The following is a 10,082-nucleotide window of genomic DNA, read 5'->3' on the forward strand; positions in this document are numbered from 1 at the left end:
TAGAACTCTAGAAATAGTACTCAGAACGAAAACCAAGGGAGGCGTGGCTTACCTGTTCACGCACGCGTTTCATTGGTTAAGGAGGAGGATACGTCACATGGAAAGATCTAAATTTTATCTAAATGCGAATTAAATAATCTGTTATATATTTCTTGGATATTATAAATAGCAGTATTTTTTAGGATTACAGTATACACCCTAGTTTGTCAGGATTTGATCATTACTAAAATGATTCCCGTCTTAGAACTTATCGTACGCAAACGAAATTTGATGTAAGGTTTCTCTGTTCATACGAACGCCAAAACGTGCAATCTTCTAAAGTTAGGGTGCATCACAGTTCTCATTCTACCATAGACAGTAAAAGCATTCTACTGAAAAACCCTATCCGGTTTTTACACATTTTTGCTCTCTGGAGCATTGACTGTATAAAAACAGCTCTGGATACGAAGCGCGCGCCCCCTGTCGGACCGGAAGACAAGCGCAGTACTGCAGTCAGAAGTCCACATCTCAGCTTTTCTCGGTCTTCGAGTAGCTCAGTCAGCTCCATCATGGCGATGCACGCCAAAGCGACTCCACCGCAGATCCCCGACACCCGCCGAGAGCTCTCCGAACTGGTCAAGAGAAAACAAGAGCTTGCGGTAATTATATTCCTTTTTAAATGTCCAAAACCCTTCAAACCATGTTCACGCGGCACCAAAGGAGACCGGAATAGCCGTAATTGCGTTAGCATACAAACACGAGTCTGAAATAAACGGTTGTTCATATTTTAAAATCGATGTATGAATTTGTGTTTGTATTTATACACCAGAAAGTATTATTTTACCTTATTTGTACTACATGTGTCAAAATGATATTCCAGTATATCTACTGTATATATATATATGCTAACGTGCTAACTGTGTTAGCCGCTTTTGTTGTGGCGGCTCCGTATGCACGACACATACAGCAAAACGGTATACAGCAATTAATTTTTTTTAAAAAGGATGCCACTTGTGCAGAGATTCGGTTTACAAAATAAACAAAGAAAGTAGAACTACACAGAGAATTCATATTATTATAATATGATTATATAAAGGTGATGAGTGATTGACAGCTGCAACTGAAATGTTATTTGTGTTTTTAACAGGAGACTTTGGTGAATCTGGAAAGACAGATTTATGCATTTGAAGGCAGTTACCTGGAGGACACTCAGATGTATGGTAACATCATTCGAGGATGGGATCGATATCTGACCAATCAAAAGTGAGTGTGATGTGACTTCATGTGGTTCAGTGATGTATATCAATCTTAAATACGTACAGATTAGCATCATCTTTCTCCTACTTCAGGAATTCAAACAGCAAGACGGATAGGAGGAATAGGAAGTTCAAGGAAGCAGAACGACTTTTCAGCAAGTCCTCCGTCACATCAGTGGCGGTCAGTATTTCATATATATATATATATATATATACAGTCAGGTCCATAAATATTGGGACATCGACACAATTCTAATCTTTTTGGCTCTATACACCACCACAATGGATTTGAAATGAAACGAACAAGATGTGCTTCAACTGCCAAGTCAATCACCTGACCTAAATCCGATTGAGCATGCATTTCACTTGCTGAAGACAAAACTGAAGGGAAAATGCCCCAAGAACAAGCAGGAACTGAAGACAGTTGCAGTAGAGGCCTGGCAAAGCATCACCAGGGATGAAACCCAGCGTACGCTGATGTCTAATTGATCTCCAGACTTCAGGCTGTAATTGACTGCAAAGGATTTGCAACCAAGTATTAAAAAATAAAAAAAGTTTGATTTATGATTGTTAATCTGTCCCATTACTTTTGGTCCCTTAAAAAGTGGGATGTACATATATACAAACTGTTGTAATTCCTACACCGTTCACCTGATTTGGATGTAAATACCCTCAAATTATAGCTGAAAGTCTGCAGTTGAAGCACATCTTGTTCGTTTCATTTCAAATCCATTGTGGTGGTGTATAGAGCCAAAAAGATTATAATTCTGTCGATGTCCCAATATTTATGGACCTGACTGTATATATATATATACTTATATCTTATTTGTACATATATAATAAGTAAAAGAAAACTAAGAAAAAACAATGAAGAAATATAACAAAATGATCTAAACTGTTTTGTGGATTGTTGTACAGGCTGTTTGTGCTCTTGGAGGAATTCCTGATCATATGAATGAAAAACGTGAGTAGAATCTCATGCTTCTTGTTTCTGCAAAGATTTCTAACAGTGATATATTTTTTCTTTAAGTATTAAAGGGCTTTGTTTTAAAACCTAGTGAGCTGAGGACACAGTTTTGTTTTTACCCAGACAGCATTTTTAGGAATCGCCAGTAAATTGAATAATGTCAAATTAAAATTGAAAACCTTTAATAGTACATGTGATGCCCATATATTATGTTATGATAAACAGTCAATTTGATGTTTTTTTTGTAAGATTTGTAAATTACTGAGAATCAGTGTTTTTATTGATTTAATCTTTGAATAATTTTAGCCTCTTTCACACTGTACATCAGACCCGGAAAATTGCAGGAACATTGCCAGGTCACCTTCAGTGTGAATGCAAACACGTCCTGGGATTGATCCCGGGTCGGGGACCTAGTAATATTGCTGGGTTAAGTCCCAGAACGAGCACTGTGTGAACAAAAGCCAGATCTAATGCCGAAAAGGGTTTGTCGTAGTGATGACGCATGTTATCGCGTGACTCTTTTACCAGGTGTTTTGAAGCAGATCAACCCAAGATCAACTGTGCAAACTGTAAAAAAGCAGAGATCAGTTAGTTCCTCAGTATTCGTGCTGATGCTGAGATCGTTCGCCAGCTTCAGTGCAAGTATAACGTGCCTAACGTTTTCGACTCGTACATTACACGTCAAGCCCTGATGTCACGTGTCATTACGGGACCTTTACGGATTGAGTGTGAATGCACGCACATATTCCGGGAATCACTGGCAGTGTGAAAGTGCAAAATCTAGCAACCCGGAACAATTGCCGGGACACATTACCCATGCATTTTCCGGAATCGCAGTGTGAAAGGGGCTTATGTAAGCTTTCCTTTTCTTCTGCCTTCTTAGGTGAACCAGGCAGCGGAACAGAGAGTGACACATCCCCAGATCTCCAAAACCAGGAAAACGAACCCAGCCAGGAAGACACAGAGGAGGCAGATGGAGCCCTGCAGGACCTGAAACCCCAGAAAGCTGCTTCGTCGTCTTCTGCAAGCCACCATAGCAGCCACAAGAAACGCAAGAACAAGAACAGACACAGGTACCTGATCTCCAGCAGGCCCTTGGGGTCCAGGATATAAAATGGTGCTCATTCTGGCTGTTCTAGTGCTAATTAAAACGGACTGTTATTTGATTGTGAAATGTTTGATGTCTTGTGGACACATCTAAAGGAATATTGGAGCTGTTATAAATAAACATATTCATAGATGATTTTGGTAGCCAGCCATATATCTTTTCCCAAACGGGAGGGTTTTACTTCAGTTTCATAATGCTGTGGCTCCTGCTCAGCTGAGTTTGCTTTGGTTTCTCTTTTTTTAGTATCTTTATCTGCTGTTTCCTCTCGTGTAGATCCAGCCTAAAGTCTCTTACTGTCCTGATGTTTATCTGATTCTGTTCTAGTTCACTTCAGACCGGTTTGATTAGAGAAGATGCTCAATTTTCAGATCTGTGTTTGGATTAGATGGACAGAAAGAAGATTTAGAGAAGTTAGTTTAATTTGATTCAGCCCAGAGTGGCTCCTACTGCATTTATAGTGCAAAAAAGTGTTTCAAATGAACCTTAACCTTAAAATGAACTTTCATGAATAAATAGCGACCTGTTTGTCTTTAGGTTTAGTTTTTTTTTGGAAATACATAATGCATTGTATTGTTTCTAAAAAAAAAAAAAAATTCAGGCCCTTGCAATTTTTTATTTTATTGTCATGCAAAATAAACAATTTGTTACCACAATGAATATTTCATGAATGAAATATTGGAATTTTTTTTTAGAAAAGGGCAAAAAAAAAAAAAAAAAAAGGTAGGCACGAATTACACATTTTTTGTTTTAATTGAAACATCCACTATATTTGAAATATTTTTAAAATGATTTTAATTAATCACATTTTAAAAATTTAATGTCTGTTACATATCTCAGCTGGTCAACAAGCTTTTAAATGCTTTTCAAACCCATTTCTTGGTCTTTCTGGCTTTCTTTTGGAAATGGATGGTTGCATCCAGAATCACTTCAGATGAAATAAGATGAGAACTAGTTAGGGTCCTATATTTGCTAACACCCTTGAGAGGATTCGATAGTATCTGTCCTGTTGAGCTTGTTCATCTAGTATACTACTAACCACACATTCACACCCTATGTAGTGGACTGTAGCACTGAAGTGCTGCTCAGTGTAGTGCACTAACCTCTGATGCTCTCTTCCTTCCTACCGCTGCTCCCTTCAGCCCTTCTGGCATGTTTGATTATGACTTTGAGTAAGTCTCAATTTTACTTCCTGTTTCTCACTCCCGTGTCTTCTGTCCTTTAGCTGTGTAGGGCCGTCCACATCACGTGGAAGAATGCTGTGACGCTTGCTTCTACCTGAGCATTTGCAGATGTTGCTGCAGTTTCTTTTTGGCTTTTGTTTGGTTTTGCATTTATTTTTCAGCTGCATGTTTGTGGAGCTCATAGACTTGGTGGGAATATTTTAGTTGCATGCAGGGTTTTAATCAGGTTCATTTGTTTATCTGACCGTGACGGGCTGTTTGGTAATTCATGTTTTCACCTTACAGATTTGACATGAAGATGAACAAGAAACCCAGAGCGGTAAGTTCAGATGTACTAAAGTATGTTGTGTGTACATATATGTATATATTTGTAGATTTTATAGTCAGGTGTAGGTGCTGTTTTCACCCATTTTTTGCTGCTAAATAGAATGTTAATTAGGGGTGTCCACAAATAGTGGAATATTCAAATACTTGATCTGTTATTATTATTTGAAAAAACAAAACACTATTCGAATTTTATTAAGTGTTGCTTTGGTGGCCATAAATGAAGAGAATCCACGATAAATCCTAAGAACAAACATTTTAAAGTGAGTTAAAACTAAATGCATGTTTAATGTTCAATTTTGCAGGATTACTCTGCCTAATGGATCCTGGATAATATTCACACAAACCAAACCTCTTCAGTCAGCTTCGATTCTCTCCGCTCTAGAACGTCTGGATCTTCCGCTGCATTTCTCCACTGTTCTGTTTCCCTCTTTCCGGATCGTAGTCAAGCTCTAGTGTCATTTTTATTCTCTGATGGATTCAGATCCACCTGTTATTGCATGATGTGAACTGCAGACATGAGGTTCCAGTTCTGCTCATAATGATGGAATCTTTTATTTATGTTTCATGAATGACGTATCAGTGGATCCAAACCTTCCCTTCCTGCCTCTGGATAGCTTTCACCTTTTGTTTAGATAAACTTGTGTAGCTAATGTAAAAAGTTGGTCATGTTATTACTTTTTTGTTTTATACCATCTTGTTTTGAATAAAACTGAAATAAGACAATGATCTGTGTTTGTTGAAAAGTTTTGTTGTTAACAGCTTTTTTTAATTAAAAAACTTAGATTAAACTTTGTAACTTACTATAATTTAGACCGTAATCATACTGATAAATGAAAGCTAATCTTGGAACCATCAATTGTTGTAAAAAAAAAAACCATCAGGCTCCATACAAACAGACACATGAACCCAACACACCAAATACAGGAATGAATGTAAATATGTAAATGCAGGAGGAGCTCTGACATCACTGGAGACGACTTGATCAACAACGACGCATGAAAAGATCAGCTTCTTTATACAACAGAAGATTTACTGAGCTGCCGAAAGACCCTTGTGGACATATGATACTCAGAGGTAAGTGAAAAAAATGTAAGTGTTATTGTCCTGAACAGGTTTCTAATGGAAATGAAAAGATCTGGTTTGATAGTCAAACTACGATTCGTGGCAAAGAACCATAACTGTTTGGTCATACTTGAGACAATTAACATGTTCATGCAACATGCCCCGGGGTTGATCATGTCAAAAAGTCAACTAATTTACTAATTTAGTTGTTTACTACACTGAAATGGAAATAGTTATAAAAAGTAAGTCATTTGGTTTGTTGTACAGCAAAGTTAGGTTTTTCTGTCACATGACAAAGTCTAAAGAAACATGAAGGATAAATGAACTTTTGATCCTAAATCAGAAGCAGGATCCTCAGATTAAAACTGTAATAATCAGTTACTGGCCATAGTTTCAGGACTCACGAGTGACATGAATCCCTCAGCCCTCAGAAATACGGGATTCACTCATGCTGATATCAATAGCAATGGAAGGGTGAAACATAAAGGTTTTCACTACAAGGTTTTTTTTCTCAATATAATCTGTCTATAATCTTTTTTTTATATATATATATTTACAAATAATCTGTTAATGTTTATTGTTAGCATTTTTATGAGCGCATGTATTTTGAAAGGAAATTTCTTACAAAATAAAATGTTTACTACAATGAAATACAAATTAAACTATTAAAACAATTTCATTTAAAATATACTGCATCTGAAAAATCACATTTACTAAAAACAAAATTATACCACTAAGCTGGCCGTAGAAAATGTTTGTTAATTTTAAAAGTAGAGTACTTTTCCTTTAACATAAACAGCAATTATAGTGACAGTTATAGCTATTTTGTTTGTCTGTTTTTTTATGTTTGTTTGCTGATTATTTATTTATTTTTTCCCCTTGAAAAGGTGGAATGGCAGAATCTTCCCCAACACAATCATATACACGAAAAAGGAGAGTGAGTATGGAGGATCCTCCATGTAAGTCATTAACCTAATTAGTTCTTCTACTTTATCATCAGCCACAGATTCAAGCTCTGCACATGTTGACCACACTAGTGCAGGTTATTATCAGCCACTCTATTGTTCATTTCTCCATTTCTCAGTGTGTGTCTGATGTGTGCTGTGACAGACCACACGAACCACAACACTGTTTCTGTAGAAGAGGAGAGTCAAGAGAAGAAGGTAGAAGATACTGACAAAACTGATTTTGAAGGGCTCATATCATGAGGAATCTCATTGTTATTCAACAATTTATTTTATTAAATAAATCCATTATAATAACATATTGTGTGTTGTTCTCTGTCTATAGACTCAACTGATGAAGACAGATGAACACAGAAAGATGCAAAAAAAAACCAAGACGATTCAAAACATCAAACACTCAGCAGACGTCAGAAAAGTGAGTTAAAAAGTAAAGTAAAAAAGTTTGGAAAAAGGAAATTATTTATTGTAGATCATTTAGTCGCGGTCGTCCAAAACTCCTGATATAGTGCAGCACCACTGAGACTTTTCACTGTTTGTATCACTCAATTTGTCTGTGTGTGTTTGTTCAGTCAGAGGACATCAAAATACTGATCACTTTTTTTTTGTGTTGGCCCGTGGTTGGAGAATTGTCTTTTCAGTTGCTTCATTTTATCTGAAAAATGGCATGCTCGTGTTGTGCAAAGCTGCAATAACAACTCCCATGATGGGAAGGGCTGAAAACCTGACCACAAAGCAAGATTTTTTAGGTTTACCACCTGGAAAAAAGCTATGGGCTATAGGTAGCCAATCAACAAAAATGTGTGTGAGATGCAAAAACATTGCTTTTGCTAATGTATCCTTGTTTAAGTATGTTTGCTCTCAACATTTTCATAAAATTAAGTACAATTTGTTTTTTTTATGTAATGTATAATACAGATGTCCTTGGATTATCCATGCTATTAAACAATATACAACCAAGGAGCAGGGGGGCAGGAATGGGTTAATCTGGTTTTGTTAATACGATAAAATGTAATGTAATGTCAGGAGTGTAGAGTACTTGGTCAGATTCACACTGGGGAAGGGACATAGGAGAGGAAGTTAATTTATAGTAACTTTATTTGTTTGATTATTGTATTTATTGCATGTTGGTCTGAATATCGACTTGGCTGTGATTTACCAAGACACGTGATTTGAGGAATCACCGAGGACAAAGTTTAACACTTTTAACACTGATTCTTGCCTTGGCAAACATCGCTGATAATTTGTTGATTGCCTTGGTTGAGCAGAGAAACACAGAGGAGGAGAAAGCAGCCTGTGCTGAACTCTTCACTGATCTCATCCGCTCCATTGAGAGATGTCAGACTGAAGTGATGGAGATGATTGAGGAGCGGCAGAAAGCAGCAGAGAAACAGGAGCAAGAGCTGATTGAAGAGCTGGAGCAGGAGATCACTGAGCTAAAGATGAGAAACACTGAGCTGGAGCAGCTCTCACACACTGAAGATCACCTCCTTCTCCTACAGGTCAGTGAACATCTCTCTGATCAGTGATAATGCAGTACATGACACCACAACACTCCCCATGCTGAAGGATTTCTCCTGTCTCCTGCTTTAGAGTTACTCATCCCTGTGCAGCCTTACAGACACCAGGAGCTGCTCTGAGATCAGTGTGAAGACTCAGGAGAGTCGGGAGACTCTGAGCAGAGCTCTGACTCAACTTCAGGACACTCTACAGGAGAAACTTACTCTAATTGGTGCGTCAATACATACATTTATAAAATATATTCATGATGTTGTGCACAGTTCTTTAAATACATACCTTGATTTCTTGTGTCATGACACAATTATTATTTTGTCAAATAAATTTGAAAGTATACTTCAGAAGTCAGGATGTTCCGTGCATGGTCTGTGTGCAGCCCAGTTTTTGTGTCTGCATTAAACCCCACAGGTGCGAGGTGAATGTTGAGACACTATGAGTCTATTATTAGGTGGTACTATGCATGTGTTGAACTCGTTCATCCACGATCATGGCCATTCGCATTTGAGTTTAATGTGTGGAAGATTACTCGGGCTTTAGCAGTGAGATACGAGAGCAGAAGTTTGAATTATCAGAGCAGTAGCACAACTGCACAGAAAATAGTGCAATCCAATCAACATAAAGGGAGACAATAAAAAAACAACAACTGTTGGTGCATGTCGTGTGTGAGAACAGCAAGTCTCTGTGATGTATCAAGAGCCACAGTATCCAGAGTAATGTCAGCACACAACCATGAAGGAGTGCAAGAGAACATAAAGAACGTGTCTATAATTCCACACATGAAACATCTCAAAGATCTCATGATGTTTTATTGTCATGTGTTTCTACAGATCTGAAGTTGAACCAACAACAGTGGAAGCAGCTGAATGCAGGTACAGTGTGCTGTCTGTCGGACACCAGTTTACATTCAGATACTCACAGCGTCATTACTGCGATACAATCTAAATCAAAACTGAATTAAATATTAAAGAACATTACTAAATATCAAAATGTTGTGTCCATTTTAAAAATCAGTGTGACCAAATAATTAGTCGATTAATCAGTCATTACAAAATCTTTGTGTTGTGAAGTTGTGATTAATTTTCTCTGTTTTCTCAGTGGATGTGACTCTGGATCCTGATTCAGCTCATCCTGAACTCATCCTGTCTGATGATGGAAAACAAGTGAGACATGGAAAAACTGAGCAGAAACTTCCAGACAACCCAAAGAGATTTAATACAAATATTTGTGTCATGGGAAAGGAGGGGTTCTCCTCAGGATGATTTTACTTTGAGGTGGAGGTGAAGGGAAAGACTGAATGGACTTTAGGAGTGGCCAGAGAATCCACTGACAGGAAGGGATGGATTCTGGACTGTGGTTCTGAGGAATGGGAATGAATATTTTGCCTGTGATGATCCCCTCGTCTCCCTGCGTCTGAGTGTGAGAAGTCAGCAGCTCGGTGTGTTTGTGGATTATGAAGAGGGTCTGGTCTCCTTTTATGATGTGGAGTCCTGCTCTCTTATCTACTCTTTCACTGGTCAGTCTTTCGCTGACAAACTCTATCCATATTTTAGCCCAGGCTCCAATAATGGAGGTAAGAACTCAGCCCCACTGATCATCACACCTGTCAGTTATAATAAATGAATTTACACCCTTTATATAAAATACTAGATGAAAATATTTATTTTTATAATTAAAAATCTAAATACAATAAATATGTATTTTTATTTTATTTCATTTTTTAGC

The 10,082-nt window shown here is 37.5% G+C and overlaps 1 protein-coding gene across 3 annotated transcripts; it reads left to right on the forward strand.

Moving 5' to 3' along the window:
- The first annotated feature begins 466 nt into the window (after positions 1-466).
- On the forward strand, positions 467-5,544 carry LOC113062384 (chromatin modification-related protein MEAF6). 3 transcript variants are annotated; one of them, XM_026232205.1, is made up of 8 exons: positions 468-638; positions 1,127-1,242; positions 1,329-1,416; positions 2,154-2,199; positions 3,086-3,275; positions 4,450-4,479; positions 4,777-4,810; positions 5,121-5,544. In XM_026232205.1, the coding sequence occupies exons 1-8, from the start codon at positions 549-551 to the stop codon at positions 5,133-5,135; spliced, it is 609 nt and encodes a 202-aa protein (XP_026087990.1). In that variant the 5' UTR covers positions 468-548; the 3' UTR covers positions 5,136-5,544. The 3 variants fall into 3 exon arrangements, with proteins under 3 accessions (XP_026087991.1, XP_026087990.1, XP_026087992.1); XM_026232207.1 differs by lacking the exon at positions 4,450-4,479 and having other exon boundaries at positions 470-638; XM_026232206.1 differs by lacking the exons at positions 4,450-4,479; positions 4,777-4,810; positions 5,121-5,544 and adding an exon at positions 3,635-3,711 and having other exon boundaries at positions 467-638.
- The last annotated feature ends 4,538 nt before the right edge of the window (positions 5,545-10,082 follow it).

This window comes from Carassius auratus, chromosome 44, assembly GCF_003368295.1.
Source record: "Carassius auratus strain Wakin chromosome 44, ASM336829v1, whole genome shotgun sequence".
Taxonomy (NCBI): Eukaryota; Metazoa; Chordata; class Actinopteri; order Cypriniformes; family Cyprinidae; genus Carassius; species Carassius auratus.

Coding starts and splice junctions, on each gene's coding strand:
- LOC113062384 (XM_026232205.1), top strand. CDS start 549: ATGGCGATGCACGCCAAAGCGACTCCACCGCAGATCCCCGACACCCGC. Junction 639..1,126: donor AGAGAAAACAAGAGCTTGCG/GTAATTATATTC, acceptor TGTTTTTAACAG/GAGACTTTGGTGAATCTGGA. Junction 1,243..1,328: donor CGATATCTGACCAATCAAAA/GTGAGTGTGATG, acceptor CTCCTACTTCAG/GAATTCAAACAGCAAGACGG.